The sequence below is a fragment of the Palaemon carinicauda genome, chromosome 41, assembly GCF_036898095.1.
Source record: "Palaemon carinicauda isolate YSFRI2023 chromosome 41, ASM3689809v2, whole genome shotgun sequence".
Lineage (NCBI taxonomy): Eukaryota > Metazoa > Arthropoda > Malacostraca > Decapoda > Palaemonidae > Palaemon > Palaemon carinicauda.
In genome coordinates this window covers 52,113,786-52,141,510 of record NC_090765.1, presented here as the reverse complement: position 1 = coordinate 52,141,510, position 27,725 = coordinate 52,113,786, and the positions used below count along the sequence as shown (strand labels likewise).

General features: G+C 42.5%; 1 protein-coding gene across 2 annotated transcripts in view; it reads right to left on the bottom strand.

The window, feature by feature from the left end:
• Positions 1–27,725, bottom strand: part of Arp2 (Actin-related protein 2) — a 64,462-nt gene that overhangs the window by 16,280 nt on the left and 20,457 nt on the right. The window contains exon 4 of one of the 2 annotated variants that reach the window (XM_068364710.1): positions 7,095–7,112. The exons of the other annotated variant lie outside the window; for it this stretch is intronic. Within the exon in view, the coding sequence (XP_068220811.1) occupies positions 7,095–7,112 (18 nt within the window). The remainder of the gene's footprint in view (positions 1–7,094; positions 7,113–27,725) is intronic. 2 annotated transcript variants of the gene reach the window in all.

The following is a 27,725-nucleotide window of genomic DNA, read 5'->3' as shown; positions in this document are numbered from 1 at the left end:
CCCATTACTTATAGGTGATGAATATAGTTGTTTTTTTATCGTTACTGCAAAAAAAAAAAAAAAAAAAAAAAAAAAATAGGGATTTTATTGAGCTACCTTTTACAAGCCAATGAAATATTGTACCAATACACAAACTCACATAACTATAAATAAAGTGTTTTACTTGAGAAAGCTAGTTTTGTATTACGGAATCTTGACAGAAATTTGACATATCAAACGTGGTAAGTACTCCCATTAGATGCAAACCTTAAAACATGATACATCATTAAAAAGTGTTGGTAACCAGAAGTAAAAAAAAATTTATAGAAAATGGAAACTTTATAAATCAACCAAAATCGCAAAAATATATTATTCATACTATTTTAGATATGGGGTGAAGACAAGACATAACAACAAATGGGTAGTTTTTAAAATGATTTCAATAATGCTTATCATGAATTCACATTGCTTATATCTTGAGATGAGAGCTGCTTGAACAACATTGGTTGCCGGCACAATCCTGTTATCGAGCCTAGAGAAAATATTTGCCTGAGATCATATGACCTTTCCTTTTTTGCTGTTTTAGTGCCCCAATTGTTATGACATTTTTTAAAAAATTTATTTTAAAGTAATTGAAGAATTTGGTCTCTAAAATTCACTTGAGCACATTATTATGTAAGGTGCAAACCTAATTAAACTTTAATCAGTGACGTCTATGTATTGACCATTCAGAGTCGGTGTGATGGATGCGGTCTCCTGTCTGATGATACAGTGATTTGGTTTTGCTAATGTCGGCAAGCGGAAGAGCACGCCTAGCCCCAACAAGCTTTTACTTTATCTCTTTGATGTTCTTTGTTTCAAGGTTATAGCATGAAGTGTTTTGGTCATGAAACCTGTTGTGGAGGCATAAGTAGCGTTTTCTAACTTGCCCACGACTTCCATACACACTTATAAGATAGGGGAGTCTAAATTTATGGCTGAGGCAATGCCTATCAATTAATTTTTTCAGGGAGATAAAACCAATAAAGCAATTTACAAGCCTAAGATTTTAGAGATCTTTAAAAAACAAAAGATGGCTAACAACTCTCTTCCTCAATCTTCTTAAGAGGTTAAGCTGCCACTGAAGACTCTTGCATCTGCCAGCTATGATATAGGAGAGATTACATCTTTCTCTTTCTAAACAGACCAGCCGGTTCAATCCTTTAGTGGATCAAATGAATTTACAGTAGTCTTTTTTATCACTTTTTGTTCCCATTCTTTGACCAATTATAATGAATTGTTATGTAGATACTTTAACCTCTACTGCAGGTGAACTGAATTTACTTTTAAAATAAAACTTAAATATTTCATTTGATTCAATTCTCATCTTTTACTAACTTTATTAACCATATTAAAGAAGGAAATAGTTTTTTTAAAGGGTTCAACCTTAAATTTAAAGCTTAACATTCAGGCTCTACCATTCTCCAAGAGTATTATAAATTTTACTATAAAAAAAAGCTTCCAATACACTACTGCAAATAAAGAAAATTGCCAGCTTTCTAAAAAAATAAATAAATGAGAAATGTAAGATACAAAAAGGTATAAGTAATATAAAAAGGATTCTATATCCACATAAACATTATACAGAATAAATTCCACCCTAGATACTCTATACTCTACACTAAAGATAAATTGCATTACACAGATAATATATAACCAGTTTCATTATATCAAATGTATATAATTCCAGACCACCAATAAAGTGAACCAAAATATTTCAAACTTAGAAAATAATTCTCCCATTTGGAACCATAATCAGAACATAGTACATACTGCAAATGACTTAAAATATTTCCTATAATACTTTGACATATGTATTTTTTCATGATTTTTAAAAATCACACTTGCCTCTCATTGTTATTGAAGTAAAATTTCATCATAGTTATGAAATTTCTCAAACAAACAATACCGTATGTCAAAACCATCTTAAAGCTATGCTATAAATTAGCCATTGAAAGCCATCAAAGGTCTAAACAGATGCCAAGCATCAACCAGATGCATTACTTTGCATAAGCAAAAGGAAAATTTACTATTTCAATACTTTCCCCCTAATCATGTACTATCTGCAATCAAGTGGAAGCTTATCAACAGAAAGAAGAAACAACCAGAGTTTACCTTGTAATTTCTACAAGCCTTACAAGGGTGGTGGCACCCCTTAACCACCGAAAATGGCGCATCACCTTACTGCCAGATGTCTTACCAATTATCATTTGCTTACAAATCCATCTTTATTATTATCATTATTAGCTAAGCTACAATCTTAGTTGGAAAGCAAGATGCTATAAGCCCAAGGGCTACATTAGGGAAAAATAATCTAGTGAGGAAAGGAAATAAGGAAATAAAAACGATATGAGAAAAAATCAAAAACAAAATATTTTAAAACCAGTAACAACATCAAAATGATACGTCATATATAAAGTATAAAAAGACTTATGCCAGCCTGTTCAACATAAAAACATTTGCTGCAACTTTGAGCTTTTGAAGTTTTACTTTTGCTTTTGAGCCCACTGGACGTTAGGAGGTGGAAACCTCGATGAAAGTTGAGTTAGACTTGACATCAATTGGAGCAGAATGATGGTTAAAAAGTATTAGGTCCAAGAATAAAATAAAGTGTTTGCCAGGAAAAAAGGTGCAAAAGTTGTGAATAAATGGATCAGTTGCACTAGCAGACATTCTAAAGAGTCAATGAAGGTATACTAGTTACACAGAGTACAGATACCAACTTTGGGTACCAAAGTAAAACATAATTGATCTATGTGAACAGCAATACAATTCAACACAAAATACACCAAAACTAAGATAATACAAATATGAGTGATTGGACAAATTTACCCCTTCCCATTTAGTTACAATCAGCTTGTACAATAGTCAACAAACGAGAAGTACTACTACGCAGGGATTACATTTGTACCAGAGTAGATAATGAAATCCATGGTTGATAGGGAACATTTATGGGTAAAAACTAATGAACACTGTGGTATAAAAAAATATTTATGCATAATAAGTAAACAAAAATAAAGAAAGGAAATAAGGAAATAAACCACATGAAAAGTAATGAATAAAGAATATAAAATATCTTAAGATCAGTAACAATGTTAAAATAGATCTGTCAAATAAATAAAAACTATGACCTATGTCAGCCTGTTCAACATAAAAAGATTAGCTGCAAGTTTGAACTTCTTAAGTTCTACCAATTAGGAAGATCATTCCACAATCTGGCCGCAACTAGAATAAAACTTCTAGAATACTGCGTAGTGTTGTGCCTTATGATGGGGAAGGTACAACCGTTAGAATTAACTGCATACCTAGTACTATGTACAGGAGGGTACAGTCTGGGTATATCCAAATGTAATGGATGATCAAAATTATGAAAAATCTTATTCAACATCCATAAAGAACTACCTGAATGACGGTGCCAGAGATTAATATACAGATCAGAAATAAGGAATTTAACAGACGGCAAGTCAGCAGCTGAAGACCAGACAGGAGAGCAATACTCGAAACAGGGTAGAATAGTTTCTGTTTTAAAGATAAAGTGCTGACATTCCTGGAAAACAAGAATATCTTCAACGCCCTCTTGTGTTTGTTTAAATCCGTCATGTTATGGTGATTAGAATATTGCTGTGAGAGACAGGGTAACAGTTCTTACAATATTACCCCCCCCAAAAAAAAAGGCAGGTGCCTAAGGCATCCTCTAGGATTTATACTGGTTTAAGCCTGTCTGTCGATACCCAGGTAATCCTGCCTTCCACACCTTTAATAGCACTTCTGTTTACACTATAATATGCGATGAGGTCCAGAGTATACGGGTAACAGGTGGGTGGGATGGAGGGGGGATGTTGTGAATTTCTTACGATGAATGTATATTTGATATGCTCTAACTCTGCGGGGATGTAGGATTTCTTGACTGAGAAGTAAGTTTTTATTGCTGAACAAATTTCTTCTATTGCTTTACGGACATCAGGGGGGATGGTGGGTTTATTTGGATCCTGAAATGTGTGTGTGCAGGTACTGCTAATGATTGTCCGTAAAGTAACTCCACCAGCAATGCGTTAAGGGCTGCGGGTGGGGCTGACCTCGGTCATAATAGAATCCATGGAAACCAGTTTTCCATCTTCCCTTCTGGCATAGCTGTTTTAAGGGAGATGGAAACGCTAGACCATGCCAATGACCTCTGGGTTGTACTGTTTAACTTTGCCCCAAGGTTGGCAGCGAGGGAAATCCATAGGGCTGACGTGAAATTACTTCCTATCACTGATTGTATATTTGGAAACTTTGTTTGTTGACATAATTGATTAGAGCTTAAGCACAGCTTTCTGCCATCTGCCGTTTGACAGGCGTTGCCTTGGGCCATATAGAATTCTTATCGATGATGGTGAATAGGTATCTATATCCCTCAGAGGGGGTATGGATCCCACAATGTCCATCCACGTGAATATGAGCGAGGCAGTGATCGAATCTTGAATTCCCTTATCCCGGATTGTGTGCGCCTTAAAATCTCTGAAGTCTGACAGGGAAGACATTCATGAAGCCATTTCTTGATGTCTGTCTTATTGCCCTCAACATGTATTGCTCACTTGGGATGCAGCCGGTGATGCTGCCTATATGGTGTGATAATTTATCGGCAAGGTTGAAAGCCTCCCTCCTCAAAACCTATAGAAGATAGGGGTGAGGCAGTTCATTGATCGTCTCGCAGGCATTGGTTAGTCACTCTTATCATCTATGACGAAATCCCTCCATAACAGGGAGGGACTTCCCTGCTAGAGGAAATATAGGTCTTTGTTGTCATTCAGCTTTCTGGAAAGGGCACCTACAACATTGTTGGAAGAGCCCTTCAGATACCTAATTGTACAGGAATACTCGCCAATCACTGATAATTGCCACTAATGGTAGTCGGACCAGCAAGCTGCCTTTTTTGTGAAGGCATAAATCAAGGGCTGATGGTCTATTTGCACCACAAACAATCATTCCCTGAGCCTTTGACTGAAATGCTGAAAGGCATAGTGCAATGCCAGTATTTTCCTGTTGAAACGGGAGTATTTATGTTCCACTGGAGATAACTTCTTGCTGGAAAATACTAGCGGTAAACAGCCGTCGTCTATATCCTCCTTGAGTACTGCACCCATTGCTGTGCTACTTCCATCCGTGGTCAGTGAAAGGGTTCAATTGTGGATAAGAAATACTAGTGTTGCAGAAGCAGCGAGGGATTTTTTGGCTTCTTGAAATGCCATTTCTTACTTATCTGACTAGCTTTTGGTCAAAGCTTTTCATTCTTAGAGTAAATAGCGTATGAATCCCAGGTAGTTTTTTAAAAATAAAAAATAAAATTTAAAATAGAACCATAAATAACAAAGTTACATAATTATATAGCTATGAATTACGACTTTGACCGACCAAAGATCATTAATAAAATTATATTACAGTAATATCTGGAATTTTGTTATTTTCCATTTACAGAATAATTATTTTAAGAGAGCTTTCAAATACATATTTAAGCAATAAACAATGCACCCTTTTTACTCTTAAAAGTTCCTTTACAGCTGATATTATGAAAGATTTATCATCAGCAGAGACAACTTGCAAAAGAATTTGCCTTTTACTCAGTTTCAGATATACTAAATACTTAATTAGGCAAATAACAATGCTGATACTGCCGTATGGTATTAGCCTGGGTCCATACAGTCACCATTTTGGTGGGGGCAAGCAAGAGCCAACTAAAACTTAAATTAGAAATGCTGTACATTGATTAAACTGGGATTTTTCCAGTCGGTGCCTCAAGTTTTCTGTCTGAAGTATCATAGGAATTGGTACACAGTATTTCAAATTAATGTCTCAGTTATCGCTTGCCTGCGCTTGTAGAATCACCCCCAGAGTGGACAGTCTTAGACAGTAATTTAACTTAATAATCAATCTGAATTAAGGATTCTTGAGCAAGTATTTTCAGAAATAAACCAACTTTTGAGAAATACCAAAGTTTCCCCAATATGGGATGAGCTCATTATTTTCATGATGAAATTGTTAAAGGCTATGGGAATTATAGCAGCTGTTAAAGCCTCCTTTTCTATGTGAATACATTTTAAAAAGGAAAATATAAAGAGGGCTCTTTGGCACAAAGCAAGCCCAAAAGGGTGGGGGTTTAAGGTATCAGTCCTCGGACTGATGAGTCTGTCTGCTAGAGGCAAATATTAGTGTCCATAGTAACAAAGAATTTCATTCTGACAGAAGATCCATGACATTAACACCTTTGTACCCTATAGGAGGAGGTTATTGTTTGAGGAAGCATAAGGCATTGCTAGTTTCCATTTTAAAATCCCATTTGAAATGCTTTCCAATGTTTAAAAACCTTTCCTTTCTGGACCTATTCAAATACTATCACATTCCCTTTACAAGAATACCACCCAGAGATAACATCAAAGAGTAGCTATCCCTTCAATCATAGAAGAACAAATATCTTTAAATCAAATACCAAGATATTTCATATCTTTACCTTTTAAGTCTGAAAATTAATACATTAGTAAAATGTAAGAACAGTACCTTACTTTTCATGTACTGTCTCAGGACACCACTGGCATACTCTACTACAATGTACTGCCTATAAAAGCATCTTCAATCTTGTATATAACCCTCACAATTCTTCCCATATAATCATTATAACCTAGAGTTCTACATTTTAGATTACTAACAAAAAGCGGTACAGTTTTATGGCACTATCATAATTTCCAAAAGAAATATTCAAAGATCAAAACTAAAACATAAAAGAGAAGGAAAACAAGCATATAAATAAAATTGTACATTTATAGTATATTTTAACCTTTCACTTGATACAAAATTGAAAAATTTTGTAGGGTACCAACTTAATATCCTATCATGCAAGCCATCCTGACCAATCTGCAACGGACAAAAAAAAAAAAAAAAAAAACAGAAACTACATATAACCACACTAACAAAAGCTGAGCAGGATGCACCATGCGTGACATACTACAACATGCAGAAAATAAATGGCCGATCACATTTCCACAATCTCTCTTTACTATATCTTGCATTCAAGTTTACAAGGACATACCATGACTACTTACAGGAAAATGCGCCCACTCCTTCCATTGCAAGCAGCAGTGCACAGAACAACAACAGTTACTTGGCTTTGAGCATTTGTACATAAAACAGCATTAAGACATAGATTGAGAAAATAAAATTTTAGGACAGATTTCTAACAAACATTATAATGCTTTAATTAGTCTTTTAATAACATCTGGAATGCAATGCAAAACACACATGAAAGAAACAAAGACTTCATAGGTTAAGTCTTTTCACCCACAGCAACTGTGCAAAAAATAAAAAAATAAAAACTGCAGGGTTTGTTCAATCAAAATTCCCAAGTCATTCCAGGCTATACCATTTCCTGTTCCCTGTTAATATTATTTTACTCCTCACACACACAATAGTAATGCCGATCAAATGAACCAGGCAATAGTGTTAACCAACTTAATATAGGATGCCTCTATGATAAAAAAAATCCCGGGAAAAAAACTCTTTTAGGTTGTTAATCTGAAATGGCAACCTTGGCTACTGTACACCAAAATAAAACAGGCCTAGGAGTTGAGCAAACCAAAAATGAGATTCTGAGTACATTTTCTATGTGGCTTCTTTTTTTATAAATAACATTTGTAGCCTAAGGTGTGTGAGTGCAATTTGATTTATAAAAGGTAATCATCCATTGCTACTTAAATACCCTAAGGCTAAACACCGATGCGAATCCGTGTGAAACCGCAATTCAAATCTTGCCGGAAATTATTGACATAGACCCAAAAAAATTGAGGCATCAGTGAGAGCATTGCGATGCACTTTTACCTGGTAGTGAAATGACCCATAATGTAACAGGTTTTTATAATAAAGCCTATTATTTCCATACTTACTTTTGAATTATGATCTACTTTTTCAGAAGTGAAAGCAACAAGACCTTAGAATAAACAAAAAGGTAAAAATGAATAAATTACTCTCCATGTCATCCTCCCCTCCTGGACCAGACACAGGAATATTATTATTATTATTATTATTATTACTAGCCAAGCTACAACCCTAGTTGGAAAAGCAAGATGCTATAAGCCCACAGGGAAAAATAGCCCAGTGAGGAAAGGAAATAAGGAAATAGATAAATAATGAGAATAAATTAACAAAATGTCATTCTAAAAACAGTAACAGCGTCAAAACAGATATGTCCTATATAAACCATTAACAACGTCAAAAACAGGTAAGTCATATATAAACTATAAAAAGACTCATGTCAGCCTGGTCAACATAAATACATTTGCTCCAACTTTGAACTTTTGAAGTTCTATTGATTCAACTACCCGATCAGGAAGATCATTCCACAACTTGGTCACAGCTGGAATAAAACTTCTAAACCCACCAATAACCCTTGCAAGCACCTAACACTAAGTGAAGCTTGTTTAATTCAAGCTGAAACAACAACACTCAAGTTGGGAGGAGTTAAACTATTCTGATCGGATTGTAATAAGGGAAACAAATTCTGTCATAGAAAACCTAAATACTGTAGTACACTTCTCAAGAGGTAAGAAAGTGAAGTGGTGATAATCAATAGATTACAGCACTATAAATCTGACCATTCAGCTCAACATTCATGAACATTTCCCCTCAAGAAAAAGATGGAATGACCGAGAAGGGAAAATCAATGTGGAATGCATGCCTCTAACATGATGACAGGTCTTAGCTATGTTATAAAAATCCATACATAGTAAGAACAATGGTTAAAGATACAAACAGAATAGTAAACTAAAGACTGTGTAAAGTAAAAGAAATGGGCTAAACGACACACGTCAAACCTTTACAACTAGAGTACTGTACTCCACATACCAAATTGTAAAATGTTCATCATTGCATAATATTAAATTGATTAAAAAATAACATTTAACCTAGTGGACTAACCCTTTTCAAAATAACAGGACTTAAAAAATGTATAAACCTATTTTCATAAAAAAAGCTACAACTAATTAATATTTTCTAAACCAGATGTTTTGGATACATAATAGATCTGCTGGCCCAACCTTTTTTTTTTAATGAATTATAAAATTTCTAGGAACTATTTACAAAATTGAAATGTTATTTTCATTAGTAAAATAAATTTTTGAATATACTTACCCGATAATCATGTAGCTGTCAACTCCGTTGCCCGACAGAATTCTACGGAAGGGATACGCCAGCGATCACTATACAAGAAGGGGGTGTACTCACCAGCGCCACCTGTGGCCAGGTACTGCAGTACTTCTTGTTGACACCACCTCAATTTTTCCTCGGTCCACTGGTTCTCTATGGGGAGGAAGGGTGGGTCAATTAAATCATGATTATCGGGTAAGTATATTCAAAAATTTATTTTACTAATGAAAATAACATTTTTCAATATTAATCTTACCCGATAATCATGTAGCTGATTCACACCCAGGGAGGTGGGTGAAAACCAGTGTACATGTATATCAAGAAGCTAAGTATCCCGTATTTCATATTATCAGTTATTCAAAATAACAATGAAATTATAAGTACCTGGTAAGGAAGTCGACTTGAACCATTACTCTGCCTTTAATAAGTTCGTCTTCCTTACTGAGCGCAGCGTTCCTCTTAGGAGGCTGAACAACCCTAAGGTGCTGAAGTATAAAGGGCTGCAACCCATACTAAAGGACCTCTACACAACCTCTAACCTAGGCGCTTCTCAAGAACGAATTGACCACCCGCCAAATCAACTAGGATGCGGAAGGCTTCTAGCCTACCGTAACAACCCAAAAAACAACAATAAAAGCATTCAAGAGAAAGGTTAAAAAAGGTTATGGGATTAAGGGAATGTAGTGGCTGAGCCCTCACCTACTACTGCACTCGCTGCTACGAATGGTCCCAGGGTGTAGCAGTTCTCCTAAAGAGACTGGACATCTTTGAGATAAAATGATGCAAACACTGACTTGCTCCTCCAATAAGTTGCATCCATAATACTCTGCAGAGAACGGTTCAGTTTAAAGGCCATCGAAGTGGCTACAGCTCTCACTTCGTGGGTCCTTACCTTCAGCAAAGCAAGGTCTTCATCCTTCATGTGAGAATGAGCTTCTCTAATCAGAAGCCTTATATAATACGAAACTGCGTTTTTGGACATAGGCATCGAAGGTTTCTTGATGGCACACCATAAGGCCTCTGATTGTCCTCGTATAGGTTTTGACCTTTTAAGATAGTATTTCAGAGCTCTGACAGGGCAAAGAACTCTCTCTAGCTCGTTACCCACCATGTTGGAAAGGCTAGGAATTTCGAACGATCTAGGCCAAGGACGTGAAGGAAGTTCATTTTTTGCTAAAAATCCGAGCTGTAAGGAACATGTTGCTGATTCGGATGTGAATCCTATGTTCCTGCTGAAGGCGTGAACCTCACTAACTCTTTTGGGTGTTGCAAGGCAGACGAGGAAAAAGAGTTTTGAGAGTAAGGTCTTTGAAAGAAGCTGACTGGAGAGGTTCAAACCTAGGAGACATAAGGAACCTTAAGACTACGTCTAGATTCCAGCCTGGAGTGGACAATCGACGTTCTTTAGAAGTCTCGAAAGATTTAAGGATGTCTTGTAGATCCTTGTTGGAGGAAAGATCCAAACCTCTGTGGCGGAGAACTGAAGCCAACATACTTCTGTACCCTTTGATCGTAGGAGCCGAAAGAGATCTAACATTCCTAAGATGTAACAGGAAGTCAGCAACTTGGGTTACAGAGGTATTGGTAGAGGAAACTGCATTGGCTCTGCACCAGCTTCGGAAGACTTCCCACTTGGATTGATAGACTCTACGAGTGGATATCCTCCTTGCTCTGGCAATCGCTCTGGCTGCCTCCTTCGAAAAGCCTCTAGCTCTAGCGAGTCTTTCGACAGTCTGAAGGCAGTCAGACGAAGAGCGTGGAGGTTTGGGTGTACCTTCTTTACGTGAGGTTGACGTAGAAGGTCCACTCTTAGAGGGAGAGTCCTGGGAACGTCGACCAGCCATTGTAGTACCTCTGTGAACCATTCTCTTGCAGGCCAAAGGGGAGCAACCAGCGTCAGCCGTGTCCCTTCGTGAGAGACGAACTTCTGAATGACTCTGTTGATGATCTTGAACGGCGGGAATGCATATAGCTCGAGATGGGACCAATCCAGCAGAAAAGCATCCACGTGAACTGCTGCTGGGTCTGGAACTGGGGAACAGTACAAAGGGAGCCTCTTGGTCATGGAGGTGGCGAACAGATCTATCGTTGGCTGACCCCACAAGGTCCAAAGTCTGTTGCACACGCTCTTGTGAAGGGTCCATTCCGTGGGGATGACTTGATCTTTCCTGCTGAGGCGATCTGCCGAGACGTTCATATTGCCCTGAATGAACCTCGTTACCAGTGAGAGGTTTAGACTTCTTGACCAAATGAGGAGGTCCCTTGCTATCTCGTACAGCTTCCTCGAATGGGTCCCTCCCTGCTTGGAGATGTATGCCAAGGCTGTGGTGTTGTCGGAGTTCACCTCCACCACCTTGTTTAGCAGGAGGGACTTGAAGTTCATTAAAGCCAGATGAACTGCCAGCAACTCCTTGCAGTTGATGTGAAGCGTTTCCTGTTCCTTGTTCCATGTTCCCGAGCATTCCTGTCCGTCCAAGGTCGCGCCCCAGCCCGAGTCTGATGCGTCCGAATAGAGATGAAGATTGGGGGTCTGAACCGCTAACGATAGACCCTCCTTGAGAAGGATGTTGGTCTTCCACCACATGAGAGTAGTCTTCATCTCTTTGGTAACAGGAATAGAGACCGCTTCGAGCGTCATATTCTTGTCCCAGTGAGCTGCTAGATGGAATTGAAGGGGGCGGAGGTTGAGTCTCCCTAACTCGGTGAACAGGGCTAACGATGACAGGGTCCCTGTTAGACTCGTCCACTGTCTCACCGAGCATCTGTTCCTCTTCAGCATGCTCAGAATGCACTCTAGGGCTTGGCTGATTCTTGGGGCCGACGGAAAAGCCCGAAAAGCTTGACTCCGAATCTCCATTCCCAGGTAAACGATGGTTTGGGAAGGAATAAGCTGGGACTTTTCTAAGTTGACCAAAAGACCCAGTTCCTTGATCAAGTCCAAAGTCCAGTTGAGACTCTCCAGACAGCGACGACTTGTGGGGGCTCTTAACAGCCAGTCGTCTAAATAAAGGGAGGCTCTGATGTCCGCCAAGTGGAGGAATTTCGCAATATTCCTCATCAGTCGCGTAAACACCATAGGCGCCGTGCTTAGGCCAAAACACAGGGCTTGGAATTGGTACACAACCTTTCCAAAAACGAATCTCAGGAAAGGTTGGGAGTCTGGATGAATAGGAACGTGAAAGTAAGCGTCTTTCAGATCCAACGAGACCATCCAGTCCTCCTGCCTGACCGCTGCTAGGACCGACTTCGTCGTCTCCATAGTGAACGTCTGCTTGGTGACATAAGCATTGAGCGCACTGACGTCCAGCACCGGTCTCCAACCTCCTGTCTTCTTGGCCACCAGAAAGAGACGATTGTAGAAGCCCGGGGATTGATGGTCCCGGACTATCACCACTGCCTCCTTCTGTAACAGGAGCGACACCTCTTGGTGTAACGCTAGCCTCTTGTCCTTTTCCTTGTAGTTGGGAGAGAGGTTGATGGGAGAAGTGGTCAGAGGGGGATTGCGGCAGAATGGTATCCTGTAACCCTCCCTTAGCCACTTGACAGACTGGGCGTCTGCACCTCTTTTTTCCCAAGCTTGCCAGAAGATCTTGAGTCTGGCTCCTACTGCTGTCTGGAGAGGAGGAGAGTCAATGTTTGCCTTTCGAAGGCTTGGGACCTTTCTTGGACCTGCCCCTGAAACCGTCTGGACGGGTACTTCCTCGGCTGGGGGCTCTGCCACGAAAGGGCGGAATAAATCTTGTAGCAGGAGTATCGGCCACTGGGGTGCGGTAAGTTCTAGGAACCGAAGGAGCAACCTTAGCCTTACGTGCTGAAGAGGCCACAAGGTCATGAGTGTCCTTCTGAATAAGAGCCGCAGACAATTCCTTGATAAGGTCCTCAGGAAACAGGAACTTAGAAAGCGGAGCAAAAAGTAACTGAGACCTTTGACAAGAGGTGATACCAGTGGAAAGGAAGGTGCAAAGTTGTTCCCTTTTCTTGAGTACTCCCGAAACAAACATGGAGGCAAGTTCGCCGGAACCATCGCGAATTGCTTTATCCATACAGGACATTATAAGCATGGCCGAGTCCTTGTCAGATGGGGCAGTCTTCTTGCTCAAGGCCCCCAGGCACCAGTCGAGAAAATTAAAAATCTCAAAGGCGCGAAAGACTCCCTTTAAGAAGTGGTCTAAGTCAGAAAAGGTCCAGCAGACCTTAGAGCGCCTCATAGCCGACCTTCGTGGAGAGTCAACCAAACTTGAGAAGTCAGCCTGGGCAGAGGCAGGGATTCCCAAGCCTGGTTCCTCTCCTGTGGCATACCATACGCCCGCCTTAGAAGTCAGCTTAGTAGGTGGAAACATGAATGACGTCTTCCCTAGTTGCTGCTTGGACTGCAACCAATCCCCTAACATTCTCAAAGCTCTCTTAGAAGATCTAGCGAAGACGAGCTTAGTGTAGGCAGACTTAACAGGTTGCATGCCTAGAGAAAACTCTGATGGAGGAGAGCGAGGGGTAGCAGAAACAAAGTGATCCGGGTAAACTTCTCTGAAAAGAGCCAGGACCTTGCGAAAGTCAATGGAGGGTGGTAACGACTTGGGTTCCTCCACGTCAGAAGAGGGATCATCCAGGTGCGCAGCTTCCTCCTCAGAAACCTCATCACCTGAGGGTTGAGAAGCGAGAGGTAAAGTTACAGCGGTATGCTGAACGGCAGAATCCTGACAAGCGGGTGCATATACACTTGCGGATTCATCCTCAAGTCTCTGTTGAAGAGGATGAGGGCTGGTAATGACAAAGTCATGAGGCTGGGAAGAAGGAGGCTCTGCGGGAGTCTGGGGAGCAAGCGTGGTGAGAGGCGACTGTAGTAAAACCTGAGGTTCAGGCTGCAAAGACTGCTCAAGCTGAGGAGAAAGAGGTAGATGCATGCGTTGAGGTGGCTGACTCATTGCATGAGGTTCATGTCTCAAGAGTTGCGCTTGCTTCAAGGGTTGAGGTGGCTGCGCAGTAAGAGGTTCCTGTCTCACGAGTTGAGGTTCTTGAGGTGGGTGCTGCGAGAGTTGAGGTGGCGGCTGCGCAGAAAGAGGCTCCTGTCTCACGAGTTGAGGTTCTTGAGGTGCTTGCCTCGAGAGTTGAGGTTCTCGCCTCGAGGAAAGTGGAGGTATCAGCTGCGAGAGCTGAGGTGGCTGCCTCAAGGATGGCAGAGGTTGTCGTACCTCAAGAGGTTGCTGCCTCGAGGATGGTCTTACTGCAAGAAACTCTTGCCTCAAAGGAAGAGGAGGTTGTAAGGCATAAGACTCCTGTCCCCATTGTTGAGGAGGTTGCCGCGTGGTAAGAGGTTCCTGCCTCAAGGAAGGTGGAGGTTGCTGCACAACGCTGGTATCTGGCAACTCCCAACGCGGTAGCTCACGCATGGAGGTAGCTTGAGGAACCTCAACTTCGTACGTCTGGCAGACTGGACTGCGTAGAGGAGGAGGAGCGCTCGCAGGAGGAGGTGTAACCTTCTCTGCCTGAAACTCACGCATCAATACCGCAAGCTGCGACTGCATAGACTGCAGCAAAGCCATCTTGGGATCAACAGACGTTGAGGTCTGTTGAGGCAGAGCCTTAACAGAAGTTGAGGTCTGTTGAGGCATCGCCTTACCTCTCTTAGGAGGCGTGCAGTCACCTGATGACTGCGGCGAGTCAGAGCTAGCCCAATGACTACATCCGGGCTGTAGAACTCGCGCGGTCTGGACTTTACGCTTAAGAGGTCTTGAGACCTGAGTCCAGCGTTTTCTCCCCGAAAATTCTTCTGCAGACGAGGAAAATAAGGGCTCAATCGTCTGAGAGTGGAAGTGACGATCTCTGTAAGATACGCCCGCAACCACCGAGGATACTGCTGTGCGCCGATCAAGGCCTGCCGAACCCTTTTGCCCTTCGACATTGCTTCTCCCCTGGGCTTGGGAGCTTGCAAGAGGTCCCGGACTGGGAGGACGACTGGCACGCACAGAAGTACCCTCACGCACAACACTGACACTGACACTAGCACTCGGCACAGCACTGGCACTACCACTTCCCACTGCACTTTTCACTTTAAGTTCCTTGACGTCTGCCAAGAGGAACTTGTGGTCACTCACTACCGACTCCACTTTATCACCTAAAGCCTGAATGGCACGTAAAACATCAGACAAATCAGGCTGAGCACAAATAGTAGGATCGGGGGTAGCCACTACAGGGGGAGGAAAAGGTTGAGGATCATGGGGTGAGGAATAAAGCGAAGAGCGAGCCGAACTCCTCCTAACTCTCTCTCTCTCTAACTTAGTGGTATACTTGAGGAATCGAACAAAATCAAGTTCCGAAAGTCCGGCGCATTCCTCACATCGATCTTCCAACTGACAGGATTTTCCCCTACAGTCGGAACAAACGGTGTGAGGATCAACCGAGGCCTTCGGAATACGCCTAATACAAGTCCTACATCGTCTTTGGGGAGGAGCTTGAGAAAGGTCGGACATCTTGAATCAAAGAACAGTCAAGGGGGAATTCCAATTAAAGCAAAATATCGTTAACCATTAATCAAATCAATCTAAAAGCTATCTAAGCTAAGAGACAAGTTTCCTGTATAGCGAAAGCTGAAATCTTAGAGCAATACTTCACCAAAAACCGTGAACAAGACTCCAAAATTATAAGCGTATCCATGTAGGTCTTGCCGGAAGCACGACAGAGGAAAAATTGAGGTGGTGTCAACAAGAAGTACTGCAGTACCTGGCCACAGGTGGCGCTGGTGAGTACACCCCCTTCTTGTATAGTGATCGCTGGCGTATCCCTTCCGTAGAATTCTGTCGGGCAACGGAGTTGACAGCTACATGATTATCGGGTAAGATTAATATTGAAAAAATGCAGTAAAACCTTAACTGCGGTAATTATTCTCTAAGTCACCCATCCAACTAAGGATTAGGTTAACAATAGGTAATATAAACTATAAGTATGTTTAATTTTTCTACTTGTAAATATTCACTTCAGAAATATAATTGTACTTTTTCAATGTTGTGGCCTATTGATAATGACTCTGGCTTGTGAGCTAAAGTTGAGGGTTTGGGGGAGCCTATAAGTCTACCTGCCGAGTCATCAGCAGCCATTGCTAGGCCATCCCTGTTCCTAGCTTTGGTGACGAGGGGGCTTAAGTGCTGATCATATGTAAATATGGTCGATCTGTAGAGCATTGTCCTACTTGCTAGGGCAATGTCACTGTCCCTTGCCTCTACTATTCATGAGTGGCTTTAACACCATAAACCTTTAAATGTACTGTAATACACTACGGCAGAGATAATAACACAGTGCAGTACAGGTATTTAAATCTTATACGTATGGGCAAAAACAGAATTTTAATAACTAAATTTGCAGGTTAAGTCAGACTTAACGCCTTAGACTCTCTGGCCTTCTAAGATTAACGAAAGAAACTAAATAGGAGCTTTTAAGGTTAATCACTAACAAAACTGATATGGTTAAGCGAGTACTTAGCATGTCACATTCTCATCAACTCTTCTATAAACAGTCAGCCTAGTCTCTTCTCAATTTCCCCATGAACTAAAAAAAAATATGTTCCATTAGCTTGAACTTGAAACAAATCCTTGAGGAACAATGAGGCGTCGCACTTCTTAAAACGGTTATTTCAAAGGCAAGATTCATGGAAATAGTTGAAATTCATCATGTTTTTTTTTTTCTCACATTATCTTGTGCCGATTCCTACACTGCCTTATAGGATAAAACCATTTAAAACACAAGTTCTGGGGAGTTCCCTTCCAGTTTTTTTTATCTAAAAAATTGTACAAAAAAATTTCTTACTTTCCCTAGACATTTCTAACCAATTAACAACTTTCAATTTTTGAACTACTGAAAATAACTACCATTAACAATGCAAATAAATGACATACAAACTTAATTGTTCCACAACATCTTTCAACACTTGTACTCTACACAAAAATCCTACTGTAAGTATTACCGGTACTTGTGACATGCTGAAAATTTTCCACACGTATCATTGTGCTCTTTACTGGCCATATTGGTTTTGGCTAAAAGGTAAAGTACACAGGACAGTTGTGAGACTGGCAATGATGTATGGAGCGGAGACGTGGGCAATAAAGAGATAGAAGAGAAGAAACTGAATGTAGCAGAGATGAGAATGTCGAGATGGATGTGTGGGGTGACAAGAAGAGATAAGATACGGAATGAGGTAATTAGCGGTACAACAGGACTTAGAGAACTATCAGATAAGATCCAAGAAATCAGACTGAGGTGGTATGGTCATGTCATGAGAAGAGATGAACAGTATATTGGGAGGAGAGTGATGGAAATGGAGGTACAGAGAAGGAGAAGGAGAGGGAGACCAAAGCGAAGGTGGATGGACTGTATCAAGGATGACCTTCGATCAAAGGGATTAACCAGTGATAAAGTGTGGGACAGAGGTAGATGGAGAAAGCTGGCCAGAAACATCGACCCCCACATAAAAGTGGGAAATGATGCAGACGAAGAAGATGATGATCATCATCGTGCTCTTTAATCTCCCCTTACAAAGCACATACCATCACCGATACTTACTGTATATGTTTACGATAACATTTAAACCACCAATGAAAATGGCCTACGTCCAGCGACAAAGAAAAATTCTTGCATTATAGATATATTCACCTATAGTATCAGATACGTCAAAACATAAAAAATTAAAAAAATCTATACCAGGCAAGAACCCTTGTGCTCTCTACATAATATCAAAAGGTATTATCAATCTTAGAAATAAATTAACACTGGTAACATATTTACATCAATGAATACTTTCATATTACCTGGAACGCCAAGTATAAGTAAAATGTCCTATGAGACACTCAAAGTTTGAAATAAAGACAAAAAAAAAAAAAGAATGTGATAGCTTTAAAAAATAATGATTTATGTAACATCTGATATTCAAATCTAAACACATCGGAATAAATTAAGCTCTAAGTTAACTATGTCAAAAAAGAATATAAGATACATAATTACTATCCATCCATTCTCTTGATTCTTGGTCACGAACGTCTTGCTGCTGCGATAGAAGTCTTGGATAAAATGATTTCATACATTTCATTGAATAAAAATTCCCAACACACAAAAAATGCTGGAAATTAAAAGTAATGTTCCAATCCATGCACAAATTTTGGTATGACTCAGCAAAATAAAATAATCTAAGCTTTAATCAAGTGCTTAATAAAATAATGTTAGTCATCAGTAAGCCCTAAAGTACAAATATATTCTTCGTGTACATATTTTATCTTTACATTACATACAGCTTTCTCATATGGGTTGTATATACAAACTCATCCCTCAAATGGAAGACATTATCAAAAATTAGTGTTCTGAATTATGTAATTAAATTTTCAATATTTTTCATAAATTCTTATTAATGAAAAACACATTTTCTTTACATGTGACATATCGCTCTACGGAAAATTGTAATCAAATACCGAGATCTTAAAATGCCATATTCACCTAATTGAAACCATCAATCAAGTTAATATTCAGGACTTGAAGCTCAACTTAAGATCTAAGATCTATATTCATAATATTCAATGTGCCATGACTGTGTGAGAGCTATGGACAGGTGGACTTTTATTCATATATTCACATCCACAGAATAAATAATCTAACTGGAGGCATATTGACAAAAAAGCATTCCATGCTCATCAATGGAAATAGGCAGGTACTAACAACGGCAAGTTGGTACCTACCTGTCAATGAAAATGTATTGAATGAGAGTTTATAGAAAAGTGAGTTACATCTGACTTATAACTATCTGCATCAAGAATTTGATACCTTTTTAATTATACTGTAAATAAAAACAACAAACAAAGTAGAGGCTATCTGCACATAACACTAATTGGAACCCTAATCTATGCTTTATTTGAAGATACCATATACAAATTTTCGGAGCATCTAATTTATTCAAAGAAGTTCCAGCCAAAAGTAATACCACTGTCTTATAGTGGACACTTGTCAGGTTATTTTAAAAGCTAAATCTCCTACACGTAAGAATGTGCACATCTACACACGAGAAGTCAAAGTAAAAATCACCCTTTTAGTCGCTTTCTACAACACGCAGGACATAAGGATATGTTACGATGAACACCGTAGACACAGTATGAATAAAAATGGGCTGTTTAGTTTAATTTACATTATTCCACACTCACCAGTAAAAACCCATAACGTTGAAAAGGAAAACCTGAACATTATGCCTTAAATAAGGAGACACAGGGACTAGTTCCTTCCCCCCTAAAATTACACAACTAAATAGAACAGAAAACAGCCATTTCCCTTACATCAATCAAGACAACAGTAATAGAACATTATGAGCAAGATATCTAAACATATGCAGCTACCCGCATATCGAACAATATCACTAAGAAAAATTCTGACTCAATTATTGAACAAGAAATACTCAAAAATTAAGTCTAATTGTTTAAATTCTAGGTAGCCATAACCTATTCATGGTGCAACTATGGTGTTACAGAAGAGTCCTTAGGATAAGCTGGATTGAGAAAAAGACTAACGTGGAAGTTCTACAAAAGATTACTTGATATTTTGGATGAAAGAAAACTAACTTTTATTGGACACCAGGTTCGGAAACACAATACTCTGGAAAGAACGCTACTAATTGAGTAACAATATCAAGGAGATGTGCGGGCTAACGATGATGGAGTTGGAAAGGAAGGCTCAAGACCGGAATGAATGGAGATGTTTTGTGCAGAGGGCCACGGCCGTTGGACATCGAAAACCCCGTACTTGATGAGCCATAACCTACACTCTGGCAAACCAATTTTAGCCCAATAACGATTACGTTAGGAACAATAAAAACGAAGATCAGATGGGAACACAAAACATAACTAAAAATCCCAGCACTAAAGTTATCAAAACATCATATGGTGACTGGTGAGATAGAACATTGTGAAAATCAAGAGGTTTGGGGGGGGGAAGCTTGCTCACCATAGGAACCATTCAGCCACATTCCTCCCTGGGTTGGGGGTCCTACCTACCCGAGCAATCCCCAGAATATGTAGGGTAAAGATGCCATATTCTATTTTACTCAACATCAAAGGCTTGTGCTTCATAGATGTAAGCATTTGTGACTTAATTATTATTATTACTTGCAAAGCTACACCTAAATAAATCTTATTCTCTAGTCAAATATGAAAATCATTAATACTGTAAATAGAAGGGAAGCTCTCTACATCAGGCCAGCCAAGAGATAAGTTCCGAGATAAGTTCCCGTACTAGAAAAGGGCATAGAATTTTAACGTGTCTTTGAAAAATATCACATCTGATACCTCAACACTTTTAATAGACAAACTGTCTCATCCTACCTTACACTTTTTTTTTGGTACAGTAAAATCAATATTCTATCTAGGCACACACCAATCAATTTATAAGCAGCCTGATTTTGGGAGGTGAAATAGACTTTGGAAACTTCAATAGATAAGCAGAGATTCAAAGAAATAATACTGAATGAGAAGAAAAAGTTAAAATATGTGAATGGGTGCCAGAGATGCTACAAAAAAGCTTTTGAATATTTATAGTGGGCCATGTGAGGCACACAGAAAGCACCAACTTTCAGGAGGAAAATACTGTACGCTTGGAACAATGTACAGTACATAAAATTAATATACACATCAATTACCCTACCCTAAAGAATTAAAATATTTCATCTTTATGTACATTAGTTTTAAACTGGTACGAAATTCACAAATAATTTTGTCATGGATATTCAAATATCAAATTCAATTTTCTTAATATTATTATTTACTAAAAAGATACACTCAGTTCTTGATTTTAAACCATTCTTGTGATGAGATTCCCACCTTTACCAGTAAAAGATAACCAAATATGACAAATTCGAAGATAATTTGTATTTTTCCTAACCATACAAACCTTAGCTATTTACAAAGGGTTACCTTTTAGCGCAGCTGAAATGGCGAGCCATTAGAATTTAACGAGGGTGTATTACCCCCGCGCTAGTTAGCGGGGGGGTAGGGGAGTGGTAGCTAGCTACCCCTCCTCCCTCTCACACACAGGTGAATACTCACTTTCACTTAGAGGTACGACTTGTCTTGGGGGACAGGGCTGGTGGGCAAATATGTGTAAATAGCTAAGGTTTGTATGGTTAGGAAAAATACAAATTATCTTCGAATTTGTCATTTGTTCCGTAACCGAAATACAAACCAAGCTATTTACAAAGGGTGACTTACCCCTTAGGAAGGGTGGAAAGTCCCCAGCCATACTGGCTTTGGCTTTACCCGGGGACTCAGAATCCGAGTGAGTCCCACTCGAGAAAAGGAGTCCCTGCACCTCTTAAGTTCCTTGCTCCGCAAGGAACCATGTGGCCTACGTAAGCTTGTGTGTGAAGGAATAAGTGTGACCCGTCCTAAGCAGTTGACCTGGAGTTCCAGAAGGAACTCTGGGTTAGGACGTTCCCAATACCACCTCGTCAGGGTATGGGGGACGCGACAGTATTGACTCAATACTCGGAACACAAGGAAGCATGGTTTACCTGCAGAGGTTCGAGGTCAGCTATGTAGAGACCAGGATGCTGCTTCCCCATAGAGGGGATGATGAAGAAAGAAGTAAGGGCCAGACATACTTCTTTCGTTCATGCAGACTAAAACCTGATAACAATGCCCTCAACCTTCTGCTACCTGTCCAAAAAGGAGCCTGAGGTTAGACCAGCTGTTGTGTAGCCACCACAGAGCGATAGAAAACGTATCGAGACTCCTGTGGGTCACGCCCTGCAGGAAGCGGGCTGCGAAGGTCATTAGACGCTTCCAGATTCCAGCTTGTAGCACCTGCGTCACAGAGTAGTATTACTCGAAGGCGAGGGACGTTGCGATGTATCCAACATCGTGCTGAAGGGCGACGTGACGGGGGAGGGTCTGGAGACAGGTCGAGATGAATGTCCTTGAGTCCGGGCTGAAGAGGTATACTGGTGACTCTCCCCTATGTCCTCCTTGTGCTCCCAAATCGGCTGCAACTGAGGACAAACTGCAGCTGTTCCCAGCGCTAACTTCTCGATTCCTTTACTGGCAAGAAAGAGAAGGTCTTGGGACATCAGATACAGAATGGACCCTCGAAATCTTGAATGAATCGGACCGAAAGGCCGGGATCCCCAGATTCTGAGTCTAGCCAACAACTCAGGAGCGAGCCTGAATGTGGCCTTCCCCTCTTCCTTAGAAAGGGGGGAGTCGTAAGAGACCAAGAAGATTGCTTACACACTGGCCGTGGCCAGAGTGAGCAGGAGACCCAAGGCGGAATACAATCCGAGGCCTGTCGTAAAGGGTCTTGTAAAGATCTCTTAAAGGACTAAAAGTCCGAGCCATGCTCCAAGTTGGAAGTCTTCCTCCGACTAGGGCAGGGACGATCGTAGCTTCGCATGAGCGAGGATAGATCCAGCGGGCAGGAAAAAGTTATTCCTTTAAGCCTGAAGGTCAGGGAAGGGCTGAGCGACAGGCTTCATTGCCGAGAGCGGAAAGGAGTTTCCTCCCGCCGAAAGGCAATAAGACCGTTATTGCTGGAGAAGAGGCCTCAAGGGAAGAGGTATATCTCCCACGGCACCAACCCCCTTAGACTCTTCACTTTGCCTGGGAGACCCCTGTGAATGACTATCGCAGATGACGCGACCTCCGTACCGCGACTGTAGCGGGTTGTCTCTTCTTGAGGAGGAAGCGTAGTGTCTCCAGGCACGAAGCCGAAGCGACGCCCCGCTTCGGGAGAGATGTCGCAGTGTGGTTGCTTGAGTAGTCTGCGCTGTGGGAGAAGCTCTCCCGGGAGATCCGTCAGGGGAAGCAGAGGGTCCAGAAACCGTTCTGCGCATAGTCCCAGTGGAGCTCTCCCATTGAGAGGTTGACAGACAACCTGGTCTTGTTGAGACCCATTGTCCACAGACAAAAAGGAGGGTAGACGCAGGCGTCGAAGTTGTCCCACCATCACCGGAATGCATCTTGCCAGAGTCTCGGGGTCTGAGACTGGGGGGAAGAATAGCGGAAGCTTGAGGTTCCAAGCTGTCGCGATCAGGTCCCCCAGACCAGTACTTGCTGGTTACCCAAGGTCAAAGACCCAGGTACACTCTCTCTACGAGGCTCTGCTCGGATAGTCTGAGAGAACATTCCCCTGCCTGGAATGAGAGAGCCGATGGTGGTATTGAGAGAATCTCTATCATCCCGGTATCTCTACTGCAAGATGTGAAGGTGTGAAAATGCGTCCCCTGCTGGTTAGAATACGCCAGAATCATGAAGTCGACGCGCACGGGGCGACTCGGCAGGAGCTGTAGGATCTGTAGAGGGGCCAGACTAAGGCCCCTAAGCCTGCCTGAATGATGGAGGGGTATCCTTCAGGTCTTGACCATAGGCCTGGACCGGAACATGCCCCCCCCCTTTCCTTTGACGAGACCGAGAACCGCATCAAGAATGTGGGGAAAGGACGGGAATATCCACTACCATCAAGAGGCTCCATAGGTCAACAACCACTGCAGGTCTAATAGTTCCGCTGGTCCCATAGGGCCAGGGAGTCCGGTTAAACATTGCCTGAAGCCACCGGAACTTGGATCGCCGCACATGGAACTTATCCTGAGGCGACCGTTCGGACTATAGACGGGTCAATGAGGAAAGGAGAACTAGGAAACGTTCCAAGGTAGGGCTGAAAGCTCTGCTTGACTGAGAACAGGTACTGCGACTCTCCTCAGTCTTGCCACAGTCAACCGAAAGGAAGGCTCGGAGGATGTGGTAACAGAATCTGGCGTCCCCAGGTGGTCACCCATCCAAGTACCGACGTTGCTTAACCTCGTTGGACGGACGAGAAGCGGGGTTTCCAACGTGGTAAGGCCGTTGACTCAATATCATGGCCAGATACTCCAGATGTTGAGGCAGAGGAAGAGAAGGCTCCAAGCAAAATATCATGAGCCATGGTAAGCATCCGGAAGCTTGTCCTGGCGCTGAAGAAGGTCGAACCCGAGCCTACCGGAGTTGACCAGCCCTCCAAACAGCAGAGAAGGCGGAAGCCTGCACCTGAGCGGCCAAGAGGAAGGCAGGGAGAGTTCTCTGGGTTAACAAACCTGTCATGCCACGGCGGGATAGCCACACTGCATCATAAGCAGGAATACTTGCAGTCTAGGCTGAATTCGACGAGCACCCTGGAAGATGGATGGAATGGAAACTGAAAGTACCCGTCCTTCCGATCCAGGGTTTAAGGAGTCCTGTCGCCTCGTTACCAGTCTGATCGATTCTGCTGGTCTACGCTGGCCGAAGTTTGTTCGACAAACTTGATCAGGGCTGAGAGGTCGACTACGGACATCCCCTCTCAAATCCTTCCTTACAAGAAAGGATCGACTGAGGGGGCCGGGGGTGAAGCCGTCGATGATCTTAAGGAAGACCTTCGCCTAAGGTATGGATCATTCTGCCCAACCGGGCAACTCTGCTGACGCTATGGCATAGAGGTTCAGAGACACTGAATTCGCTGACAGAGACGGCAGGCGCGATATCTTTGGCTAATCACAGAGATTGTGCGGGAATGGGCATCGGGAAGCTGTCATTCGGATGAGTAACCTTAAGCATCCTCCCAGCGAAAAACCAGCAATCCTAGAGTTCGTGAACTCCTTTTAGGACTATGCCCCCCCGGGGGAGTCTCCCGTGCCATCTGTTCCTGACAGGAGGAAACTGCAATTGGACACCTTGTCCCAGTTGTCGTAGTCGATAACTTAGGCCGACGTGGTTGAAAGAAAAGGGCGCTGGAGCCCTGCAGAGTCTGGAAGAAAGCGCCTTGGAGGAGTGAAACCGGAAGTCGATTTCCTCCGCACAGCAGCTGTCTAAGTCTCTGTCCTTGGGCACAAACAAACTCTTCTCTAGGATGGAAGGGTGTCTGAGGTCGTCGACCTCCACAGATGCGACACCCGAAGGAAGCCCTCAGTCAGCGCGTCCAGATGGTACAACATCGAGCTTGTCCGCAAGTTAGATACTTAACGACGAAAGGCCAAGGTGCCGTCTGCTCGAGAGGAGGAAAGTACCCCTGATCTTCCTAGCATCCGCAGTTGAGGGTCGCGCGATGGCGTACAGCATCCGCAGTTGAGGGTCGCGCGATGGCGAACAGCATCCGCAGTTGAGGGTCGCGCGATGGTGATCAGCATGCGCAGGGTCGAGCGATGGTGATCAGCATCCGCTGGTGTGCGGTCGCGATGGCGATCAGCATCTGCAGTTGAGGGTCGCGCGATGGCGATCAGCATCCGCAGTTGAGGGTCGCGCGATGGCGATCAGCATCCGCAGTTGAGGGTCGCGCGATGGCGATCAGCATCCGAAGCTGAGGGTCGCGCGATGGCGATCAGCATCCGCAGTTGAGGGTCGCGCGATGGCGATCAGCATTCGCAGTTGAGGGTCGCGCGATGGCGATCAGCATGCGCAGGTGAGCTAGTAGCTGGCGAACCATGTTCCTTCAGAAGTGTTGGAGAACGTTGGCGTGCCGGCTGTAACACACGCGGGCGATCCGGAGATCGCCGAGAGACAGGTGATCGCTGGCGAGCTGATGATCGCTGACGAGCAGAAGGCTACGCGTGGAAGCCTGCGCATAGAAGAAGAGTCCTTGACCCCGACCTGAACCGAAGTTCTAGATCGCGAGGGCGAACGTGGGCGCACAGGGTGCGTAACAGGAACCAACAGGAACAGCAGGGATGATCATCTTGAAAGCGCTGACGAACAGGAGAGCGCTGATGAGCAGAAGAGCGCCTGTGCGCTAACACTGAGCAGGAGCAGGAGAGAACACAGCAGAAGGGCGCGCAGGGTAACCTGACACGCAAGGGAAGAACCCCCGTGGGGGCAACCCTTTGCCCCGAAGGGATCGTTGTCCGCCGGGAGACTGATGTCCGTCGGAAGACCGCTGTCCGTCGGGAAGACCGTTGTCCGTCGGGAAGACCGTTGCCCGTCGGAAGACAAGATAAGACTGCTGTCGATCTGCACCAAGGCGGAAGATCGAGAAAAAGGAGTTGTAGGCTGCAAACGGAGATCCAAAAAGGCACCTCTTAGCACCCTTATAGGGAGATGAGAGGCCCTTACGACGAGGCGGACGGTGGGCCTTACGGCGAGGGAGGCCAACAGCAACAGCAACAGAAGAAACCTCCGAAGAGGAGTCTCTATGAGTGTAATCTCTCGCGAACGAAAGAGAAACACTTCGTGGAAGAGACTGGTCAGCCAGTGACCTAAAAGGAGCAATCCTCCGAAGAGGAGCTCCTGCAGTTGCCCAGCCCCTTGAGCGAAACTGCAGGTGCGAACGCTCAGCACCAAGAGCATAGTCGCACGAAAAAAAGGCAAGAGAAGAACCCCCCAAAAGGAGAAAAACTCAAGCCTGGACAGGAAAAACTTCCCTCGCAAGAAAAGTTACCCGCCCAAGGAGGCAAGCCTCCTGAGAGTTCTAAAATGAACTGGAGAGCTGTCCGTCGTCACGGGAGTACTTCCAGTAGAAGGAGACACGCCCCTGATGAAAATACAAGGGGGGAGGCAGCAACAGCCGAATCCCCAGGACTCAACCAGAGAGCTCACGCCGTTGCCATATTACAGAACCGAACTTGATCGGTAACTGTAAAAAAATAAAACAAATAATATTAGTACACATTCATTCCCCCGGGAAGGCTCCGAAGAGGAATCCCGAGGGAAAGGAACAAGAATTACACAACAGGCACGTGCCCTCACAACCACTTACACTCACGGAAGGAGAGCTGTAACCAAAACAGAATTATAACAATTATAATTATGTAACTATGTAATTATGTAATTTAAAAATGAATGAACACTAAAGAAAGAACGAAAACCCCGAAAGGAATCGTTCTACAAGCTGAAAAACAAAAAACAACTACAATTAGATTCATAACTAATTGAGACAAACGTACGGCGTAGCAACCCCCCCACACGGGAAGGAAGCTACAAGGGCGTAGTAACACGTAGTAAAAGGGTGAACGACCTCAAGAGAGAGAGAGAGAAAGACATAAGTCAAACTCGATCGCCACCCATAAAATCACGCCGTGGTGGCCTAACTGCCGAGGACTCCGTGTAGATATTGTACACTACACACACAAATCTGAAAAGGAAACTTACAAATTTCTATACTCAAATATATATACAATCATGAAAACATGTTTACATATATATTGAGTAAATGAAAAGTAAGAGATTAAGTAAAGACAAAACAAACAATGGCTGCCAAGAGAGGACCAAGACAGAGACGTCTGTCACAGTCCGAGCCAAAAGTGAAAGTAAGTATTCACCTGTGTGTGAGGGGGAGGAGGGGTAGCTAGCTACCACTCCCTTACCCCCCCCCCCCCGCTAACTAGCGCGGGGGTAATACACCCTCGTTAAATTCTAATGGCTCGCCATTTCAGCTGCGCTAAAAGGTAACCCTTTGTAAATAGCGTGGTTTGTATTTCGTTTACGGAACAATTATCTTTTTGTAATCATAATTTCAAAAACTAAATCCAGATTTGCTTTTTCATGCAAAAAATTAAAAAAATTAATAAAACTCCATCTGAGCAT